The sequence below is a fragment of the Nelumbo lutea genome, chromosome 1 (assembly GCF_056320005.1).
Source record: "Nelumbo lutea isolate HS-2025 chromosome 1, American lotus-T2T, whole genome shotgun sequence".
Classification (NCBI taxonomy): domain Eukaryota; kingdom Viridiplantae; phylum Streptophyta; class Magnoliopsida; order Proteales; family Nelumbonaceae; genus Nelumbo; species Nelumbo lutea.
This window is the reverse complement of record NC_142684.1, coordinates 38027667-38051742: the sequence shown is the minus strand read 5'-3', so window position 1 is coordinate 38051742 and position 24076 is coordinate 38027667. Positions and strand designations below refer to the sequence as shown.

At 39.1% G+C, this 24076-nt stretch overlaps 1 protein-coding gene across 18 annotated transcripts in view; it reads right to left on the bottom strand.

The window, feature by feature from the left end:
- Positions 1 to 2867: 2867 nt before the first annotated feature.
- DET1 (light-mediated development protein 1 / deetiolated1 (DET1)) overlaps positions 2868 to 24076 on the bottom strand; it is a 70409-nt gene continuing 49200 nt past the window's right edge. For 11 of the 18 annotated variants that reach the window (XM_088964071.1, XM_088964075.1, XM_088964077.1 and 8 more), the window contains 2 exons: positions 3924 to 4023; positions 2868 to 3236 (listed from right to left, as the gene is read on the bottom strand). In XM_088964071.1, the coding sequence (XP_088820197.1) occupies positions 3100 to 3236; positions 3924 to 4023 (237 nt within the window). In that variant the 3' untranslated portion in view covers positions 2868 to 3099. Of the gene's footprint in view, positions 3237 to 3923; positions 4024 to 19141; positions 19319 to 24076 lie in introns of all 18 variants that reach the window. The other 7 variants (XM_088964066.1, XM_088964069.1, XM_088964070.1 and 4 more) reach the window with 1 other exon arrangement.

The window sequence follows — 24076 nt, the reverse complement described above, 5'->3', positions numbered from 1 at the left end:
AGGAATGATGAGCCAATAGCCATGCTTCTTGAAGCTGGCAAATCTAGCAAGAAGATGAGGGCAAAGAGGAAACCCCGGAAAAAGGCCACTAAGTCTAAGGAACCAAAGAAAGACAAGGCATTCGATGCGTGTCTCTTCTGCAAGCAGGCCGGCCACTAGAAGAGAAACTGTCCTGTCTACCTGGAATCTAAGAAAGGTAATTTCGAAATTTGTGTCATTGAGACTAATTTGTTAGTCACTTTTGTGTCCTGGTGTGTTGAATCTGAGGCTTCAACTCATGCGTGTAATTCACTGCAAGAGTTCAAAATAAGTAAAGGACTGAATGAAGGGGAAGTGGCACTTCTCTTGGGAACAACTACAAGTGTTGCAGGTGCGGCAATTGAAACTGTAAAACTAGTTTTTAGAGAATGAATTCTTGTAATTAAAGATTGTCTTTATGTACAGAACTTAGAAGGGTTGATCTAATCTACAGATAAGATAAAGGCTTATCCGTATCTCTTAAAGGCAAGTTCTGATCCAAATACAGATTTGGATTAGAAAACTCCTAATGAAATTAAGAGCTCTATTTAAGGCTATAAAAGGATGAGGAGGGCGAACCTCCATTTATCTCAATACATCAGATCTTAGATCACAGAAAGAGAGAAGACAGCTACAATAAAATTGTATCATCTTCTGCTCTTGTACCCTCCTCCTACTGCCGCCATTGCCAGTTCGATCTCCACTGTAAGAACGATGAAGATGAAGTCAAAAATTGACGGGGATGATGATGATGTTGATGTTGATGATGTTGGTGGATTTAGTGAAGGGGTCACAGGTTCTTATTTCCTAAATATTGAAATTAGTTAGATATTTTTCTTTATTTACATCTATAAACTTCATGTTTTGTTATCATGATAGTATGATACATCTATAAACTTCATGTTTTGTTATCCTTTTTGTGTAGAATTGGAGATTATTTCTACTTTTCTGTTTTTATTATATGTTCTTTAATAAATTCCTAAGTGCCAAGTTTTTTTTTCTATTATAGTTTTATTCATTGTTTGATTTAATTCCTATCTACTTCCTTTTAAATGGCTATAATAGATATCAAGCTTTCAATCAAGGTATGTGCCTATGTTTGATTTGGTTCCTACATAATTATTTTTATTCTTTGTTCATTTGTTGTGAATTTCAATGCATTTTGTTTAATTCATTATTGATTTTTTTTTGTTGTTAAAGGCAAAGTGAGAAAAGAGAGATCACTCAAGGACAATATTCAACATTCACGTCAAACTGGAAGGTATGCATTTGTGAACTTAAAAAATATTTCTAGTATTTAACTATTTATTAGTTTATTTTTAGTGTAGTTGGTTTGGACTCCTTTTTGTTGAAAATAATATATCTAAATGTTGAACATGAAGTCATAAATACATGCTAAATTCATAATATTTAATGTTTTTATCTTTTTATATGAAATTTATACTCATTTGAATGATTTCTAATATAAATAGTTAGTGTACATGCTTGCTAGTTAGCACACAAAACCAATAAAAGAGTTTAGAAAAGTATAGGAAAAGCAAAAAACTTAATAAAACTAATAATTTAAAATTTTAACACATAGGCGCCCTGTGGAAAGAATAGGACCTTAATTAAAGAGAACTAAATATAGTTGGAAGCAATAGTACTTTAAATTATACTTTATGTCCACACAATTATAGAGACTAAACTCATAACTAAGGGTATTTTAGTCACGAAAAATGCATTACTATATTATGAGAGGGGATTAGAGTTAATACCAAGGTTTAGAATTTCATAACGTATCAAGTAATATCGATTGATACGTATCATTTTGCTAAGGGCCCGATACATGAAACATGTAGAAATGGCCAATTTCAAACCTTTACATTTGCATCGGACAGATATGGGCTCATATTGGCCTATATCAGGTATGTATCAACCAATATAGGCCTAATACAACCTGATACATACAACGTATGTATTGGCTCTACAATTCGAATTTTAATGATTTTCAAATTCAAATTTTATTTCCCTCTCTCTCTTAATTAAACCACACTTAATTAAGATTCTTGAATGCCATTAAAGGAAACATTCAATTTTGAATTTGAATTAAATGCAACATTTAAGGCTATATTTAAGACAACATTAAAATTCAGATTTGAATTTAACATGCTAATAAAATAGCCCATTAAAAATCACAAGATACTAGTCATTAATTTAAAATGACAAGTTGACTATTACCTTCAAGTAACTTTTCTCTTCTTAACGCATGTTTGTCAGTAAATGTTAAAATTTACTATTAAAATTTATAAATTAATAAATATAAACAAAGTGTATTTATTATCTAAAAATTAAGATATATAATTATATATACACATTTTAGTTTTCGCATCATTTTTCAATGGTTACCAACTAAGCTTGAATAATTCACACTCTATATAACTCTTAATATATTTTTCTATGTTTATATAATTTATTTATATTCAGATAAAACTCATTATTATTAATATATTTTTTAGAACTTATTTGAATTTTCTAACATATCCATGTCTCTTAATTTTTTGGATATCCAAAGCGCATCTTAGTACAAGTCTTAAAATTATATCTTCATACATTGTGTTTCCGATACTTTAAACATTGATTAATACCTTAGATATAAGGCTTCGTGAGAGGGAACGGAATGAATTTAATAAAGTTTTTCAAATTATGTTTTTAGCCCTCATAATAAAGAGGAACCAATTTTTTTTTTTTAAAAAAGATATTTTAGTTAAAAAAAAAAGTTCCAGAATCTACTATCTAGACCTCACACTTTTAATACTAATATATATATATATATAAAACCTAAGGTAACAAACCACTTACAATTACAATTAGAAGTCAGAAAACTAAGATCCTTCATTTGCTCATTGCAAGTGCAACACTCTACGGAAACAGAAAATATCAGGGCCGACAAGTGTGACAGACGGAAATACTACTGTTCACTATAAATAAATAAATAAATATATATATATATATTCAGCTATTAGTATGTTGCTTCTTGGTTCATCCCCTTCCCTGAAAAAGAATTCTGCAAATATGAGACAACAGGCAGTAGGAAATTTACTATCTCCGGAAGTGAATATTCACAACAGATGGTTGCAAGAATGTCTGTTGGATGGAAAGAGCAAGGGGCAAGAATGGGTGGAACAGAAATGAAGAGATTTTCTTTGTCCGGCCATCTAGTCCACCAGCCTCTGGACCTGATTGAAAAGTAAATGCATTTAGTTCAAATTTATTTAAACTGGTGCTCCAATGGGCCATGTATCCGAGCAAGGGAAATGAAATCACAAGAATTAAACAAGTTTCGAAGTATTGCTATCACAAAAAATATTTTAAAGGCAACCTTGAGAAACATACGAGGATACACCTAGGGCATGCACGAATACAGTGAAATGATTAGGATATGTTTGGACATGCTAGGGAAATTCATATAAATCTTATAAATGCATAAATAACTAACTCATCTAAGGATCAGATTACAATATACAAGGTATAAACACAAGAAATACATTTTAATGGTTTGAAAACATTGAGAAATGGTGGAATAACTAAGATATGCACGGATACACTTAGAAAGGCAATATAGATCTCATTAATACTTAAAATATACTAATTTTGGAGGTTAGTTAATTCTTCTTTCTATATCTTCTTTGTTTCTTCATGATACATGGCTGATACTTTCGATACAACCTGATATGGATGGAATGGTACTGAAAATGGGCAATTCCACCTATGCCACGTAGCACTAAACCCATTGGCCAATATGTACCGGTACTTAAAACCTTGCTACCTAGTAGGCTAGTACCCACATTATGACAATTGGTAAGGTGATTTTAGATCAAGATATTTGTAGTTACCTTAGAGAACTGCTATTTATAGATGCATACCTGGTTTAATCTTGAATTTAAGGGAGTTTGGATGCTTTCTTGATATGAACTTGATGGGATGATCTGTGGATTGCCTATGGCGGTCAGCTGCAGAAATCAGCTGGAAAAGTAGCAAAAATTCTAGGTCAGCAATAAGTGAACTATTGGCAATAGGACTACACAAAACTAAATAATTAGCAACAACCTAATTATAGATAATAAAACATAGAACCACGAAAGATAAATTAATGTCCAAAAATGGATAAATAAACATGCAATTAAATGCGTGGAGAGGACAATTTAGACAAATTGAATATGATACAGAAGCAGATATTGTGGGAGACCAAGGTGAAATCAAGCATAAAAATAAACCAGACCAACCCATCACCAACGTTCAATAGTTAGTTCTGCAAAGCCAAACATACTTCTGCAATTTCTGTGCTGATCATGTTTCCCAATGCCTCAAATCTCTAAAATGCCAGTTACAGAAGAAGGCTTCTACAGAACCGGAGAAACACCATTAGTCTGACAATCGCCAAAAAGTCGAACCACATGAGAGTGTTGGAAAACAGAATGCAATTTATATTATCAGACCCCTCCTATTGAGACTGTAGAGTCTAGGATTCCATATTTCTTTGGTGTGAATATCAATGCACTCCGCAATGAGGGCATCCTTATCTTAAGCTACAACAAAGAGGGAGGAATATATTTCCATGAGGGGACAATCAACAAACCATGGATCTCTCCCATGGTTGCCTGTATTCCAGTTCCTTTCCAAATCACACAACCATAGGATTGCCTGTATTTTCTTGGATCCCATTCCAAATTTTCTTGTGCTGGACTTCAATGCAAGTTAAGTAGAAGATGAGAGGTTTTATATGTTCACTCTGCATTGGAGCATAAAATATTCAGTTTTAGTCTTGTATACTATTGTTTCTGTACAGAAAGTCAGCAACCCATAATGGCATCCTTGTAACTTCATTTAATATTACTTAGGTTAATAATATAGGATATACAGTTGACTAATCAGCTATCTTTCACTGTTCATAGAGCAGTACTTGTTAGACAGTTTTGTATGCCCTTAGCTTCAATCAAAATTGATGTACTTTATGAGTTTATTGTAAATGATTAAAAGTACATATTTGATTCATGTTCCCTTGGTATGTTTCTGTGTATTACCCTTAAACTGGACACTTATTGAGACTCGTGTAGTTTTGAATGTTCACAGCCAGTGGGTCGGTCTGGGGAGACCTATCCTGACAAGGCTGACACTGTGGTGCCACCAAGTCGATTGGGGTGGCTTGTCTCAGCTACCGGAGTGAGACCCTAGGCACATACAGTGTGGGATTAATTGAATCTTTGAACTGGACCAGATTTCCAGTATTGCCCTGGACCTTGGAGATTGATGGGCAAAACTGAAAAGTTACACCCGACCCCTAAACTCGATTATGATACTGCACTAGGTGTCGGATCGGTCTGTCTTTGATGTACCAATCAGTGAGATCCTTAGCTGGGGTCAAAACCTGGGTATGTTGGGACAATCCGAGAATTCATCTGAGTGGGTGATCATAGTGACAGGATCAGCCCCTTTGTCGAACAAAGGTAATGATCGGGGATAAACTCTCACTTTTGGAAACCAAGACTGCCGGCAGCCGATTTCAACCGTTGAAATTTGTTTTGCAAAATATATTTTATATGAGATATAAAAGTATATATATTATGGTTTCTAAAATGTTTGCAAAAGGTTTTAATTCCCGGGATCCATATAAGTGGAGAGTGCAACACTGTTCCTTGCAGCCGAGGGAGAGGTCCTCTCTTGTCGGGCAGTGTATGATCATTATGGGCTGAGAGGTTAAGTGTAAGACCATTGAGGATAATACCTGATGGGCTAATCTTGCATCTGCCCACAGTCCCTGGGTGTTACAAGGTGGCTTGGCCCAGGGACCACTTAGGGTAAGTGTTGGGCCCATAGAGCCCATTTGATGGGTTTCAGGGGGTGCACTGTCTTTAACAGTGTATTCGACCAGGCCTTGTAACAAAGGCTGGGCCGAACCCATGTGGCTGATGTGTAGATCAATGCTTGGGTCCCACGCCATATAAGGAAGCCCAACTGGGCAGCAGTTAGGAAGGTTAAGTGAGCACATAAGCTTAATGGGCCTAAAGCCCATTTCAAACTGGGCAATTAATTTAGTTAATTAAAGGGGCAAATTCTGAGATGGATTAGCAGTTAGGATAGGGTCTTAATCCTATCCACTCAGAGAGTCCAGATCTGAATGTGATTCAGATCTAGAAACCTCCTAATAAGATTAGGATAAAGCTAATCTAATCTGCAGATAAGATAAGGGTTTATCCTTATCATTAGAAGAGAAGGCTGATCCAAATATGATTTGGATAAGCACCTCCTAATGGGATTAGGAGCTGATCTTTTCAAGTTAACAAAAGAAGGAAGGGGGCGGCAGCCTTGAGAGAGACCAAGAAACACATCAGATCCTCTTTAGTGCTGAAATCAAGAAGAGAGAATTCTGCACCCTGCGAATACTCTCTTGCCGCCTCCCTGCTCTTGTCGCCCTGTTTGCCAGTTCGATCTCCAGTTGTGGGAGAAGTCAAGATTGGATCTTGACATCAATTCTTTGAGAAAAGATTGAAAAGGGAGCTGTGCTCACGTTCCATCCTGTTGTTTCTTGCGAAGGACAGAGTTTTTGGGGAAGAACACTGTTGATTCTGCTCCATCCTGCACTGCGCCATCTTCAGTGGGAGCAGTCTTTGGATTCTTCCTTGGGCGTGAACACCTTCGTTGGGAGATATTGCTTCTCCGTATCAGGTATCATTCTCTCCCATTCCTTTTGGTTCAGATCTGGTTCAGTTTAAGGTTCAAGATTTATCCTTGAAAATATGACTTTCTAAATAGGGAATGTGATTCCCAGTTGAAGGGAGAGAAAAATTTTTGAAATTCGCCCCTTATTCCGCAATCTTTAGGCGTCCATGTGATGGATCTCTCAACCCTTCAGTACTATGTTTGTCTGCTCTTCCTTTTTTGTTCAGAGATGGTTTCCTAACTCATTCTGTCTGATTACAAAGTGTGTCAGACCAAAAAAGAAGGAATGAAAGAGTGTTGAAGGGTTTCAAGTCTGGAAGAGAATCAAGCAGAATGTGATCTCTGCAATTGGCCTCTTCAATCTGTCTATATATATTTTCTTTTTTCATGTTAAAATACTGTTCAAATTTTTCTTTTTAAAAACTGTTTTGATCAGTCTATTATTTGGAAGTTTTCTGAACTCCATTACATCATATCTGAAGTTTGGGCCCAAAGAACAATTGATAGAGATCACACTGAGACTGATGCGCCCTGCACATTTTGCACTTACATTACGCGCAGACAACATTAGTTTAGGGCTTATTTTGCTTAATGTAGAATTTTGGGTCATTTGTAAAGTTTCTTCTTTTATTAGGTTAATTTAGATGTAAATCAGTCCTCTAATATCAATGTTTAAATTCAGTGATTAGCAGAATAAAACAGGTCTGAATAACTGTATAAGAGAAGAAGATGGTGAAGAGAAGAGGTAGGAGTCGAATTAAATCTCCATTCTCCTCTAACCCTATTTTATTAAGATCTAAAAAAATTAATGATGACAAATATGTCCTTAAGTGGGCGGCCAGCTTGGCAGTTACATAAAGGAAATAAACAAGAATGAATAACAGGCCTATTAAGTGTGGCCCATCAACATAAAATAAAAGATATTACAAGAGAGGCTGTTAGAGCCCATCCGGCCCAATTTCTTTACACTCCCCCTCAAACTGAGCATAGATGTCAATCATGCCCAGCTTGCTTATATAGTGTGTCAATTTTCCCCTTGGAACTCCCTTGGTCAAGATATCAGTCAGTTGCTCTTCTAATGTGATGAATGGTAAACAAACTTCTCCTGAAGAGACTCTTTCTCTTATGAAATGCCTATCAACCTCAATGTGCTTAGTTCTGTCATGTTGAATAAGATTATGTGCAATGTTGATAGCAGCTTGGTTGTCACAATAGAGCATCATTGGTTTCTCATAGTCCACTCCCAATTCCTCTAGAAGGAACTGTAGCCATAGTAATTCTGACATACCATGAGCCATTGCCCCGTATTCTGCTTCAGCTGAGGATCTAGCAACTACTGATTGTTTCTTACTCCTCCAAGACACAATATTCCCAGCAACCAGAGCATAATAACCAGAGGTGGACCTTCTGTCATCAATACATCCTGCCCAATCTGCATCAGTAAAAGTTTCCAACCTCATGTGACACAGAATACCTTTCAAGTAGCACAGAACCCTTTCTGCAACAGCTAGATGAGTATCTCTGGGAGAATGCATAAACTGACTAATAACACTTACTGCATAGGAAATATCTAGCCGAGTCATGCAAAGGTATAACAACTTCCCAAGCAGTCTCTGAAACACTCACTTATCAGGCAAAGGTTCACCATCTGTGGCAGAAAGCTTATGATTAGGATCAATGGGAGTGGAGATGGGTTTAGCGCCAAGTTTACCAGTTTCAACAAAAAGATCAAGGACATATTTGTACTGAGATATGAAGCTACCATCCTTAGATCGAGCAACTTCAATGCCCAAGAAATACCGAAGATCTCCCAAAACTTTACAAGAACATGGGATGCAAACAAAGGGATCTGGCAACCTCAACCACATACCTGTTCTTTCTTTCCGCCACCCCATTTTGTTGTGGAGTGTAGGAACAAGAACTTTGATGAATAACCCCAAAAGTTTCAAGATAGGTGGGGAGGGTTCTCTCAAAATATTCCTTAGTGTTGTCAGAGCGGAATATTTTGATATGAGTATTAAACTGGGTGAGGATGAGTTCATGAAAATTTTTCACAATAGCTGACACTTCATCCCTAGATTTCATGAGATAAATCCAAGTGTAACGTGAATAATCATCAATAAAAAGGATAAAGTACCTATAACCCCCCATGATTGGCATGTGATATGGCCCCAACACATCAGAGTGAACAATATGGAAAGGAGAAAGTGATCTTTTATTGGTAATTGAATAGGAATGTCTACAATGCCTTGCCAGCTCACATGATTCACAATGAAGACTCGATAAAGACACTCATTTAAACATATCTGGGAACAGATGACTCAAAGCAGAAAAAGACAAGTGACCAAACCGAAAATGACATAATAAAATTTTGTTAACAAACTCTGACACGACTGACTCTAAGGCAACTCCATGAGGTGGTCCCCAAGCTTGATCTGGTGTGTCCAGCAAGTATATTCCGTTCGCCTCATGGCCACTCCCAATCATCCTCTGAGACTGCAGGTCCTAAAAAACACAATGAGTGGGAAAGAAAGTTATGCTGCAATTCATGGATTTTGTTAAGCTACTAATAGATAAGAGGTTTGTGTTAAGCTTAGGGACATGAAGAACAAAAGATAAGAACAGGGTGTCAGAGGTCTTTATATCACCTTTACCAGAGATGGGAGCAAGGGACCCATCAGTAAGGGATATTTTCTCTTTCCCAGAGAGAAGGTGATATGAGCAAAAAAGGTTAGATAGACTGGTCATATGTTTTGATACACCGGAATAGATAATCCAAGGGATTTTATGATTACCTGAAGCTGAAGCATGATTTGCAGAAGCACGAGTACCTGAGTGAGCAAAAGCCAATGAGGATGATGTACTGTTGGAAGGGTGAGCTGAATAAACTGTAGCTTCCATGTGATTTAGGAGTCTCCCATACTTCTCAAAATCCAGCTTCATTGCAGCCAACTGTTCAATGGTTGATTTCTCTTCACTCTCCTTACTTTTCCCTTCAGGTACTGTAGCAGCATTGGCAGTCTTGGGTTTTCCCACCTAACTGCCCTTCTTAGGGTTATTAGTGTTCTTAAACCTATCAGGGAGAAGTCCAGGATGAAGCTTCCAACAGGTGTCCTTTGTATGTCGTGGTTTCTTGCAATATTCACACACCTGTTCTCTCTTCTCAGTAGGGCCATTTGGTTTCATTCCCGCATGTGCAAAATGTTCTGTAGGTGGACTCTGCAACTGAACCTGCCGCCTACTCTCCTCACTACTTATCATAGCATATGCCTGTGAAAGAGTAACCTCATCCCTGGCCAAAATATTCTGTCAGATAATATCAAACTCAGGGTTGAGTCCTGTGAGAAACTCGAACACTCTATTTATCTCCACTAGCTTTCTATACATTTCAGCATCCTTTTTACTCTCCCATACCACTGTCTCCATAACATCAATTTCCTTCCATAGGGATTTTAGTATAGAGTAGTAAATTGCCACACTCTTCTCCCCTTGTCTCAGGTTTTTCACATCACTTTTCAATTTGTACGCTCTGGCTACATTCAGTTTATGTGAGTGGGTCTCAGTTACACTGTCCCATATCTCCTTGGTCGAAGACATCCAGAGATAGTGCTGACTTATATGGGGTTGCATAGAGTTAACCAACCATCCTATAACAATGTAGTTCTCCTGCATCCATTTTTCAAATTCAGGGTCTGTCTCTTCGAGTTTCACCTTACTGCCTGTGAGATACCCGAGTTTTCCTCTACTACAAACATAGATTTTTATAGACTGTGCCCAAGCAAGATAGTTCGTCCCATCTAGCTTAATTGTGGTAACACCAGTCAAAACAGAATCTACCGAGGCCGGTCCAGAAACCGGCACCTGCTTGAACTCACTTCCGTATGTCTCCATTAATCAAATGGAAATCAAAGAACAAAAAAATTGACTATGTAAACTTACTTGAAGCCAAACCAGAAATTGGGTGCTTGAAAAACTAGGGTTTTGCTCTGTCCAACAGATGGGAGGAAGAGAGAAGATTCTGCCGCACCTACCAGACTAAGCCAAACTCTTCCAAACCTGAACCGCCCTCCTTTAGCAGTCACAAGACACCTTCCAAGCACAGAGCGCCACACCCGAGCTTCACCTTTCCTGGTAACCTCGAAAATCTCTAGTTGGCTAGGGTTTCGGGCAGCAGCAGAACAGCAACACTTCTTGGCAAAATCTGGCCAGAACTAAACTCTCCAAACCCTTCTACCAACTAGGCAAGTGATTCTCTATACTATAGAGAACCTATCTCTCCATACACTCTTGATTTTAGAGTGTACAGGAATTAAGAAAAAAAAGGAAGAGGAACTAAACCTGCTCTAATACCAAGATGTAAATCAGTCCTCTAATATCAATGTTTAAATTCAGTGATTAGCAGAATAAAACAGGTTTGAATAACTGTATAAGAGAAGAAGATGGCGAAGAGAAGAGGTAAGAGAAGGAGTAATTAAAACTCCATTCTCCTCTAACCCTATTTTATTAAGATCTAAAAATTAATGATGACAAGTATGCCCTTAAGTGGGCGGCCAGCTTGGCAGTTACATAAAGGAAATAAACAAGAATGAATAACTGGCCCATTAAGTGTGGCCCATCAACATAACATAAAAGATATTACAAGAGAGGCTGTTAGAGCCCATTCGGCCCAGTCTCTTTACAAATTTGTAATATTTCCTTTTAGTATGTGGTTACTTGTCATTTTTATATTTAGTGGAGGTTTACTAGTAATTTTCAATCTTAAGTTTCTTATAAAGGCTAACATATGTATTAGGGATATATTATGTTTTCAGAAATAGAAAAGTTTCAAGTTCTCTTCTACGACTTGTCTTCTCTCTTGCTTCTCTTCTTCCTCTTGTTTCTTCCTCCTTTCTTCTAACAGGTGGTGCTGCATCAGTTTGGTATCAGAGCCAAGGCTCAGTCCCATGCCTCTGCCCAACTCAATCATTGAACCAAAGGAGCTGCAGCTCAACTGACTCTCATCTTTGTCTCTATCCACTGAACAAAGGCCAGCAGTTGTCTCCTCTTTCCACCTCTCTCTCTCTCTCTTCTTCTTCTTCTTCTTCTTCTTTGCTTCTCCTTCCTTTCTTTCTTCCTCTCCTTCCCCTATTCTGTTTTCAGCAAAAGAACCATAACAGTGCCATCTCACCCAATCACTATTCCTCTCCTGTTGTTCCCCTCTCTTCTCCCACTGCCTCTTTCTCTCCCACTCTTCCTTCTTCGTTTCTTCTTCTATTTCTTCTCTTCTTCTTTCTTTCCTCTTCTGTTTTTTCTTCTTCCTTTCTCTATTTTCTTTTCCCTTTCCTGTTGCTACAGCTGAAAAATTACAATCAGCACCGCCCCTGTCCCCTTCACTGTTTTATCTTTCTTTCCCTTCTCTTCTCTTTCTCCTCAAATCCTTTATTCTCTTAATCTCTTCCCTGTTTTTCTGTTCCATGCCAGTCACCCAACCTTATAACCTGAACCATCCGCTAATTCACATTAAAAGAATGTAGTGTAGTAGCAGAAGAAACAACTTCTTGGGTAGAAAAACAACTTTGGGAAGTTGTATTTATTTCCCGCAACTGCAGCACTAAGCCTCCAGGCCCTTGTCTTGGACCAACACTTCCACTTACCAATGACATGTTAGACAGTTTTGTATGCCGTTAACTTCAATCAAGATGATGTACTTTATCAATTTATTGTAAATGAATAAAAATGCATATTTGATTCATGTTCCCTTGGTATGTTTCTGTGTAATACCCTTAAACTGGACACTTAATGAGACTTGCGTTAGTTTAGAATGTTCACAGCCAGTGGGTCGGTCTGGGGAGACCTACCTTGACAAGGCTGACAATGTGGTGCCACCAAGTCGGTTGGGGTGGCTTGTCTCAGCTGCCGGGATGAGACCCTAGGCACATACAGTGTGGGATTAATTGAATATTATGAACTGGACCAGATTTTCAATATTGCCCTGGACCTTGGAGATTGATGGGCAAAACTAGAAAGTTACACCCGACCCCTAGACTCTATTATGACACTGCACTAGGTATCGGATTGGGTTGTCTTTGATATACCAATCAGTGAGATCCATAGCTGGGGTCAAAACCTGGGTATGTTGGGACAGTCTGAGAATTCATCTGAGTGGGTGATCATAGTGACAAGATTAGCCCCTTTGTCGGATAAAGGTAATGATCGGGGATGCACTCTCACCGATGGAAACCAAGACTGCCGGTAGCCGATTTCAATCGTTGAAATTTGTTTTGCAAAATATATTTTATATGAGATATAAAAGTATATATATTATGGTTTCTAAAATGTTTGCAAAAGGTTTTAATTCCCGGGATCCATATAAGTGGAGAATGCAACACTGTTCCTTGCAGCCGAGGGAGAGGTCCTCTCTTGTCGGGCAGTGTATGATCATTATGGGCTGAGAGGTTAAGTGTAAGACCATTGAGGATAATACCTGATGGGCTAATCTTACATCTGCCCACAGTCCCTGGGTGTTACAAGGTGGCTTGGCCCAGGGACCACTTAGGGTAAGTGTTGGGCCCATAGAGCCCATAAGATGGGTTTCAGGGGGTGCACTGTCCATAACAATGTATTCGGCCAGGCCTTGTAACAAAGGCTGGGCCAAACCCATGTGGCTGATGTGTAGATCAATGTTTGGGTCACACGCCATACAAGGAAACCCAACTAGGCAGCAGTTTGGAAGGCTAAGTGAATACATAACCTTAAATGGGCCTTAAGCCCATTTTGAACTGGGCTAATTTGATTAGTCATTTAAAGGGGCGAATTCTGAGATGGATCAGCAGATAGGATTGGGCCCAGACCCTATCCACTTAGAGAGTCCAAGATCTAAATAAAATTTAGATCTGGAAGCCTCCTAATTAGATTAGGAGATGGCTGATCTGATCTGTAGATAAGATAAGGGCCATCCATTATCACTTAAAGGGACTTCTAATCCAAATATGATTTGAATCACCAACTCCTAATGAGATTAGGAGTTGATCCCTTTAAGGTTATAAAAGGAGGGGGCGGCAGCCTTTAGACATGCAACACACAACTTCTGTCTTCAAAGCTGAAATCACAAGAAGAGAGAATTATGCACCCTGCGAATACTCTCTTGCCGCCTCCTTCCTGCAGCCGCCACCTCCAGCAGTTCGATCTCCTCTTCTCTACAGGAGTAATCAAGATTCGATCTTGATACCAATCTTTTGGAGAAAAGATTGGTGGGAGCTGTATTCACAAGCCATCCAAAGGATTCTTGCGAAGGGTCAAGTTCTTTTAGAATAACACTGTTGATTCTGCTCCTCCCTACATTGCGCCATCTTCAGTGGGAGCAGATTTTGGATCCTTCCTTGGGCGTGAACACCTCCATTGGGAGATATTGTTTCTCCGTATCAAGTATAATCCCTCCCTACTCCTTTTTGGTTCAGATCTAGTTCAGTTTATGGTTCAAGAATGATCCTTGAAAATATGATTTTCTAAATAGGGAATGCGATTCCCAATTGAAGGGAGAGAAATTTTTGAAATTTGCCCCCTTATTCCGCAATCTTTGGGCGTCCATGTGATGGATATCCTATCCCTTCCATGACACACAAATCATCAGGAGGCCTGAGAAATCATTTGTCGTAGCTGAATCCTAAAAAGTTAGAGATCACCAGCCCAAAGGATTGAGTATTCAGTTCTGGCCAGAGTCTAGAAAACACATCACAGTTGAATAGGAAGGTAATGTCAGGGACTTCAGAAAGGTACATCTCCTCCATTTGGGTTTTGGATTAGTTCCTTTATCTGTTGAGTAAACTGGTCATTGCTATAAGGTCCTTAACAATCTTGTGAAAGCCGAAAATATATAGGTAGTCATCTTACCATCAATAACCTGCATATTATTGTGTACCTTCATCTTTCTTTCATTCAAAAAAAGGCAGGCCTCTTTATTTCTATACTTGTTTCCTATATATATCAAACACCTATATTCTGCATGAGCCTAGCATAGTTTCCTTTAGAATTTTAGATTTTCTAAGAGTGCCTTGCATTTGTTTAGAGTTTTAATTACTTATTTGTGATATTTTATCTGTATTGGCATTGCATCCTTTTACTTTCATTCTATTATCCTTTCCTTAATACTCTATCATTATGGTTACCAATGCTGCACTTTCTACTAGGATAGAAGCCCTATCCAAGAGATAAGAAGCCTTGACCAAAGTCCAAGAAGAAACAAAAGAATTTTTTGAAGAAAAAATACAAACTCTTAGTTCAGATATAATGCCCTTAAAGATTCTAAGACTGAATTAATGAAACAAATATATGTGTCAATTCGCAAGTGTCCTATTGAAGACTCAAGGAATGATCCCCAAGAGTCTACCATAGGGCATAATTATGAAAATAGGCAACCCCTAGTTCTAGTGCTCAACAACCAGGCATTCTTCCAACTCCAACTACAAGGATCCATCAACCGTTAATGAATATGGGCAAGGAGAGTCAAGTTCCAAACTCAGGATATGCTTATATGCAATCCCATTAGGTGTTAGGCAGTGGGTACCATACCAACAACCTACAAGAATATTAGCTGATGAGAATGAATTTCGAGAGTGATTTTGAGGATCATCCTAGATATAGCCAGTCCTCTCCAAGTCGTCAAGGTTGGATTCAAGATGACCGAAAAGATCTCCCAGAGGGTGGTGAAATCACAAAGGTCAAACTGGATGTTTCTATCTATGATGGTAGATTAGACCCTAGTGCTTTCCTAGATTGGTTAGCAGATATGGAAGACTACTTTGGCCAGTATAACATGTCTGGTACCCAATGTGTTCGTTGCACCAAGATAAAGCCAATAGGGTCTGCCAAGCATTATTCGCGAGGAGTCCAACAGAACATTGAGCATCTAGGTGAGGCGCCCATCACTTTGTGGGCTGAAATGAAAGCTAAATTGAAAGAAAAACATCCTTCCACATAAAGGTTACCTAACCAATTCAAGGACTTGTCTATGAAATGTGATACAAGGGAAGAACAATGGGTAACTCTCACCAAGTTCATTTTGAGAGAAGTATAAAATATACGGAGAAATATGGATTTGCCCAATGCAGATTTCTGATTTCCACTGCAGAGCTATAAACATTCAAAAGGTCAACAACCCACACTCTATGCACCAACACCCGCCCGTGAATTGGCATCAATTCCGAGCTGGCACCTACCCCGACAGTACTTTGAGCCTATAAATTCTGACCCTGGGCTGATCAGTCATTCTCCCTAAAATATATTAACTGAGAAAAAATATATATACAAGTATTGTGCTTTGTACAAAAGTATTTTATACAAGAAACTCCTTTAAGCACCCCCCAAAAAACTTTATGTTCAAGAAAGTGGACAAGAGGTCATCAGGACTGAAACATGTAAGAGTTGACAGCCAAGCTCTCAACATGCATACTGCCAAATTGATCACCACCTTCTCCGGAATCGATTTCTGCTCAAAGGTTCTACTATTCCTTTCAAACCACAATGCCCACAGCACAGCTATAGGAACCACCTCCCAACAAGCTTTCCCTCTCTTGGACATTCCTTGAATCATCCACCCAACTAACAAGACCTTCACAGAGATTAGGAAACACCCAATAGCTGAATAGAATTTCTCAAATGATTCCAGAAGGATGAACAAAACAATGAGGTTCGGTGGTTGAGCTCCACCCAGAACCTTGCTATTTATAATCACAAGTTGTAGAGTTCAAATACAAGTATATCACTGAATTAGACAGAGTTACATGCAGATAAAACAGGAAATAAAACAGTGGTGCAACACATCACATTAACTGATTGTTATGTGGCTTGGTCATCTTATCCTTATCCTCAATACACCCCCTCAAGTGAATGGGTATAGAATGCACATGCAGCTTGCTAACAAAAGAAGTAAAATGCAGTGAAGCCAAGGGCTTGGTGAAAACATCAGCCAATTGATCAACAAAGTGTAGTGCACCAGCAGCGCCCATTTGAGGATTAAATCTCTAAGAATATGGTAGTCAACTTCAATGTTAGTCCTTGCATGGAACACCCAATGGGAAGCTAGGTAGGATGCACCAACATGTCACGCTAGAGGATCGGAGGAGAATGCATCTGAACAACGAGGTCTTTTAGAAGGGGTTGAAGCCATAACATTTCAGTGGTGGTGTTGGCAAGGGAGTGAAACTCAGCCTCTGTACTAGAGCGAGCAATGGACTGTTTCTTGGCACTCCAACTGATGAGATGACATCCAAGGAAAATGCAATATCCACTGGTAGAGCGGCAATCATCCAAGTAGCTGGCCCAATCAGTGTCTAATAAGGCAATTAATTTCATGGTCGATGTGGAGGAGAAAAACAAGGCATGATCCAATGTATGTTTCAAGTATTGTAGAATCTGTTTTACAACCAACCAGTGTTCATCTGAGGGAGCATTTAAAAATTGGCATACCTTATTCACGACAAAGCTAATGCCGGGTCTAGTAAAGGTAAGGTATTGCAAGGCACCAACAATGCTACGGTACCAAGAGGGGTCAACCAATGGGGAACCTTGCAACTTAGACAATTTAGTAGAGGCCGCTGTCGGTGTAGAGAGAGGCTTGGCACCCTCAAGCCCAACTCGATGAAGAATATCAAGTATGTAGCAGCACTGACTAAGGTAAAGCCCAATAGCATCTTGATAGGCCTCTGAGCCCAAAAAATAGTGTAGGGAACCGACATCTTTCAATTTGAGGGTATGTGAGAGACTAGACACAAGGGACTGAACCAAGGTGGTAGAAGAACCAATAAGTAACGCATCATTGACATAAACCAGAAAATATACACAAACTGCACCGTTCGAATAAATGAAGAGGGAAGAATCGCATTGTGAGGCACGAAAACCAAGGGTAAGCAACTTGGAGCTGAGGTGAGAGTACCATGCTTCATGAGCCTGATGAAGACCATATAGTGCCTTAACAAGTTTGCAAACATGAGTGGGGCAACCCGAGTCCTCAAAACCTCTTTGTTGACGCATGAATATATTCTCGGTGACAAGCCCATTTAAAAAAGCATTATCAAAATCAAGTTGATGAACAACATCCCATCCACGTGTGACAGCCATGGACAAGATAGTCTGAACAATGGTGGGTTTCACCACAAGGTTGAAGGAGTCAAAGAAGTCTACACCCAGAAATTGATTAAAGCCTTGGGCCACTAAACTGGCCTTGTAGCGATACACAATCCTATCTGATTTCCTCTTTATTTTATAGATCCATTTGGAGCCCACCAGATTCATAGAGGTATCATTATGGAACAAGCTCCCATGTTCCATTAGTCAACAGTGCACCAAACTTAGATGCCATTGTGTCACACCAATATTTGTGCTTAGAAACTTGGTTTTAAGAGTGGGCTCAACGTCCATGGCGGCTATCTAAAATGTAAAACAATACGGCAATGGATGACGAGTAACCAAAGAGGCACTGGAGTGAATTGAGCACATAGATCTCGTCAGCATAGAATGATATGGGCTGGTGGGGCAAGCACAACTGATGTAGTATCAAGCAATTCCAGGACTAGTCTGGTGCTTATTGATCTAGAGGAAGAGGGTGAAGCGGCTACAGAGCTGTGGGCCGGTGCAACAAAGGAAGCTTCAATTGGACCAGGTGAATGGGGCCACTGAGCTGACTGCTGATCCATAGAAGAGTCAAGAAAGATACCCTCTGATGGTTGAGATGTGCTTGATGGGGAAGAGGGAAGTCCAGAACAGAACTGTTCATCAAACATGTGTCTATAAACATATTCACAGCACGTTTTGATATCATAGTAGTGATAGCCTTTGTGACTAGAGTTGTAAACCAAAAATATACAAAGCGTGGAGCAGAACTCCATCTTATGTTTGTTGTAGTGGCACAAAAAAGGATAACACACACACCCAAAGGTCTTGAGGAGAGAATAATCTGAGGGACGACCAAACAGCTTCTCATAAGGAGATATCCCTTTTAATGTAAGCGTAGGAAGCCTATTAATCAAGAATACTGCAATCTACGCTACATCAGCCTAGAAGTTACGAGGGAGAGACAAGGAAGATAGTAAGAAGAGGGTGGACTCTATCATATGCCGATGTTTTAATTCTATCGTGTTGTTCTGCCCATGCGTATGGGGACAAGTGAGACCATAACCAATGCCTTGAGAGACTAAATAGGCTGTGAGTCATTTGGAATATGATGTTTGAATTTAATAAAGATGTCAAAAACTTCAGATTTGTGAACCATGGGAAAAATCCAAGAGAATTTGGAATATGCATCCATAATTTAAATCCTTTATCGGAAGCAACTGGGGTTGGTCCCCATGCATCTATATAAATCAACTGTATGAAGTAGAAAGATGTAAACGATGACCCTTGCCTAATTGACACGAACCACAATATGGAAGATCAAAACGAGTGAGAATACCCTAAACAACTTTGAGTGATGCACGAGCAAGCCGAGAATGCCAAGTCTAAACCATAGCCTTTTCACCAACAAGAGCAATGACACTAGAAGATGATGGTGATGATGATGATGTGATGCCTGCCTTACTGGGAAGCTAGTAGAGTCCACCTTTACTAGGTCCTCTGAAAAGCACTCTCCCTATAGGATCCTTCAACAAAAAAAAGGATGAAACTCAAATATAACATTGATATCTTTGGTAAAGCGACTAATCGAGAGAAGATTTTTATAATTGATGGCACATGATAAATACTATTTATTTGAAATTGATGATTATCATAAGACAATAAAGAAGATCCAACATTTTTAATTTCCAAACCTACACCATTACCGACTTTAACTTGATCAAACCCATCATAATCCGATTGAAATTGTAGATTTTCAAGGTCGTAGGTGATATGATGTGTAGCTCTCGAGCCCGACACCAAGCTTAGATCAAATTAAGAGAAAGGTTCAATATGGAAAGCCATTGGGTCAGAATTGGTGTTTGAGAAGGACAGACATTCACCATCCAAAAAGTTGAGATCAAAACAGCGTTAACACTTCGAGACACCATGACCAGGAATATTGCGAAGTTGGCATACTATAGTTAGCACCACATCCACCACGATCGCGGCCCTGTCTATCACCATAATTGCCACGTCATCCTCTACCTCTACCATGCTGAGAGATATTACATCGTGGGTGGGAAGTATTCTTGTTGCCAAAGGAGGCAACATTAGCAGATACTTGATCACCAAAACTAGGTTGTATGCCTTGATCTCGTAACCATGACTCATGACTGAAGAGTTGCCCAATAATATCAAATATACGAAGTTTATCAATATCAAATCTATTAGTGATTGTAGTGATATTTGATTCGTATTAGGTCCAAGGCATGCCAATATATATAGCACTAGATCTTGCTTGGACACGGGTTCAGCAACAGCTAAGAGGTTATCAGCAATACTCTTAGCCTTCCATACATAGTCTGAAATAGAGAGAATACCTTTCTTTAGGCCTTGAAGTTGTCTGTGCAATTGGAGAACTCTCGATCTTGACTATAAAGCAAATGAATCTTCTAATGCACTTCATACTTCTCCCGAAAAAGAGATGGTAACAACTTGTCCAAGCACACCTTCAATTAGTGAAGAAATGATTCATCTCAACACTAGTTGATCCAATTGGTACCATGTATCATAATCTGTGTTAGGAAATTTTTTGGATGAATCATTTGGATCATCAATCTCCTCTGGTGGTGGTGACACTTTTCATTCAACCATACCCATCTCCTCTGAGAATGGAGACAAGTAGTTCTGCCTATTTAATTTGATGGATAAACAGGGAGTAGCATTCGGCATGGAGGTTGGAGAACTTGTGCTAAAAGAAGGTAGTAACACATGGCTTGTATTACTGTTAACCGCTCCTATGGATGAGCCATTGGCATTGTTGGTGGATGACATGCTTAAGAGAGGCTCTGATACCAAGTGTAAGTACAAGAAGGATGAACAAAACAATGAGGTTTGGTAGTTGAGCTCCACCCAGAACCTTGGTATTTATAAACACAAGTTGTGTAGTTCGAATACAAGTACATCACTGAATTAGATAGAGTTGTTACATTCAAATAAAATAGGAAATAAAACAGTGGAGCAACTCATCACGTTAACTGATCATTACAGGGCTTGGTCATCTTATCCTCAATACAATGAACTCTCACCAAATTCATTAATGGATTAAGGCCTGAATTAAAAAGGAAATTACTTAACCTCTCAACCCACAATGATCAAATACTGCTCGACAGGGAAGGACCTCTCCCCTGACTGCAAGGTGCAGTGTCACATTCTCTGCTCAGATGGATCCTGGGAATTAAAACATTTTGCAAACATTTTTCTTAAAACATATCATTTAAATATATTTTGCAAAACCAAATCTCAAACACAGTTGAAATCCAGTGCCGACAGTTTAGGTTTCCATTAGAGAATGTAGTCCTAATCATTCACTTTGTCCGACAAAGGGGTCGATCCTCTCACTATGATCACCCGCTTAAGTGAATTCTCAGACTGCCCCAACATACCCAGGTTTTGACCCACAAAGGATCTCACTGATTGGCATATCAAAAATAACCCAATGCAACACCTAGTGTAGTACCATAATCAAGTCTAGGGGTAATGTGTAACTTACTAGTTTTGCCCATCAGTCTCTAAGGTCTATAGCATAATTGGAAAATGGTCTGGGTTCAATGTTTCAATCAAACACACACTACATGTGCTTCGGGTCTAATCCTAACAGCTGAGACAAGCTACTCCAACTTCTTTAGCAACACATCAATGCCAGTTTTGGCAGGATAAACTCCCCAAGTCTATCCAACAGCTAAAAACATTCTAAATTAACACGAGTGTCGTAAATGTCCAGTTTAAGGGATAATTTCACAAAAACATACCAATGTTAACATGAAACAATAATGTACTTTTATTCATTTACAATAAATGTATTTGTACATCTATCTAATTGGAGCTAAGGGCATACACTGTTTAACATGAATCTGCATTCTCCTGACACCACAGAAGAGGCTTACATAAGGCATTAGAGCTTGAAAAGTTCCAAAAGTTATCTACCTTTCAACATGTCTTCCCAAACTAGAGAGACCCAAGCACCCAAATCCGTGTCCAAGTCAATGTCTTTTCAAAGGACTAATAGGCCTGCATAGTCAGAACCAACAACGTCTAGTGGTAGTAACAATCATATTCAAAGAACTAACACTAACACTACTATAAGTTCACTACAGAAAGGATTTGACATTCAACGTTTTAGTTGTTGTGGTCAAGGACATGTTGCTTTACATTGTCCAAGTCAAACTTTAACCATGAGCATGAATGTAGAAGAGTCTTTTGAGGGTAAAGATGTTGATCAAGTTGTTGAGTCTTTAGAGGAATCTTGTAAGACTAAATTTGGAGAGGACCAAGGTCATGTTGATGATCACCACCTTAGTGTTATGATATGCATTTTGTCCACTCATACTAAGACAGGTGATTGAAGGCACACTAGCATTTTTCAAGCCTATTTTAAATGTGGGGATATTGTGTGCAAAGTCGTCATTATGGAGGTAGTTCCATGAATGACTGAATGTCGTATCCAAATTTACTATATCAAGAATAAAACTCAAACTTGAAACACACCCACAACCATATAGTGTAGCTTAGATAGATAAGACTTCTTTACCCATAACCAAGGTTTGAAATATTGATATGATACGTCCAATATGGGGTGTATCGTATCAGTATCGACCATATTTGGTATGAGATACGCTACGATTGTTGGTGTATCCTACTAATCATGTGTATCAAGACGTATTGGGCTGATATGGATGTGTGTTGACTAGTATCACATTGTATTGACCGATACACACCAATACAAACTAGTTGTTGCATCCTACTAAAAAAATGACAATAGAGGGATTCAATGTTAGACAGTTTTTGTATGCCCTTAGCTTCAATCGACTTTGATGTACTTTTGATATTTAATGTAAATAAATAAAGTACATGTTTGATTCATGTTGTGTGGTATACTTCTGTGTAAGACCCTAAAATTGGACACTTAATGAGACTTGTGTTGGTTTTAAATGTTCACAGCCGTTGGATAAGTCTGGGGAGATTTATCCAGCCAAGGCTGAAACTAGTGTACTGCCAACTGTTGGGGTGGCTTGTCTCAGCCTCCAAGGTGAGACCCAAGGCACACGCAGTGTAGGATTACTTGAACCCTTGGACCAGACCAGATTTCTAGTATTGTCCTGGACCTTGGAGATTGATAGGCAAAACTGGAATTTACACCTGGCCCATAGACCCGATTATGGTACTGCACTAGGTGTCGGATCGGACTGTCTTTGATATACCAATCAGTGAGATCCTTAGTGGGGGTCAAAACATGGGTATGTTGGAACAGTCTGAGAATTCATCAAGTAGGTGATCATAGTGACGGGATCAGCCCCTTTGTCAGACAAAGGTAATGATCGGGGATGCACTCTCTCAGATGGAAACCAAACTGCCGGCAGTTGATTTCAATCGTTGGAATTTTGTTTTGCAAAATTTATAGATATGTATGGTTTCAAATTTGTTTGAAAATGGTTTTAATTCCCGGGATCTATATGAGTAGAGAGTGCGGCACTGTTCCTTGCAGCCGAGGGAGAGGTCCTCTTGTCGGGCAGTGCTTGATCATTATGGGCTAAGAGGTTAAGTGTAAGGCCATTTAGGATAATACCTGATGGGCTAATCTTGCATCTACCCACAGTCCCTGGTTTTTATAAGATGGCTTGGCCCAGGGACCACTTAGTATAAGTGTTGGGCCCATAGGGTTCATGTGATGGGCTTAGGGGGTTCACTAGGCTTCCTAGTGAATTCGGATAGGCCTTGTAACAGAGGTTGGGCCGAACCCATGTGGCTGGTGTGTAGATCAATGGTTGGGTCCCACGCCATACAAAGAAGCCCAATTGGGCAGCAGTTTGGAAGACTATGGAGCACTTATTACTTAATGGGCCTAAAGCCCATTTCGAACTGGGTTGATTTGATCAATCACAAAAGGGGGCGGATCTAAGATTAGGATGAGCCCAAAAGCTTATCTAATCTACAGATAAGATTAAGAAGAGTCCTAATCCAAATACAGATTTGGATAAGGGCAACTCCTGATATGATTAAGAGGTTTTCTTAATCAAGTGGAGGAAACCCTAATTCACATTACATGAATTCAAACCCAAGGGATTTCGTAGAGAACACACCTGCATTCTAAAGATTGGATCTCAGAAACCCTAGAGAAGAAAAAAACAGTTCGCCACTTTCATCTCTAGTTCTCTTCTCCATCAGCCGCCACCAACCACCACCAGTTCGATTTCTCTAAGAGGAAAAGATCAAGAAAGAGTTCTTGATATCA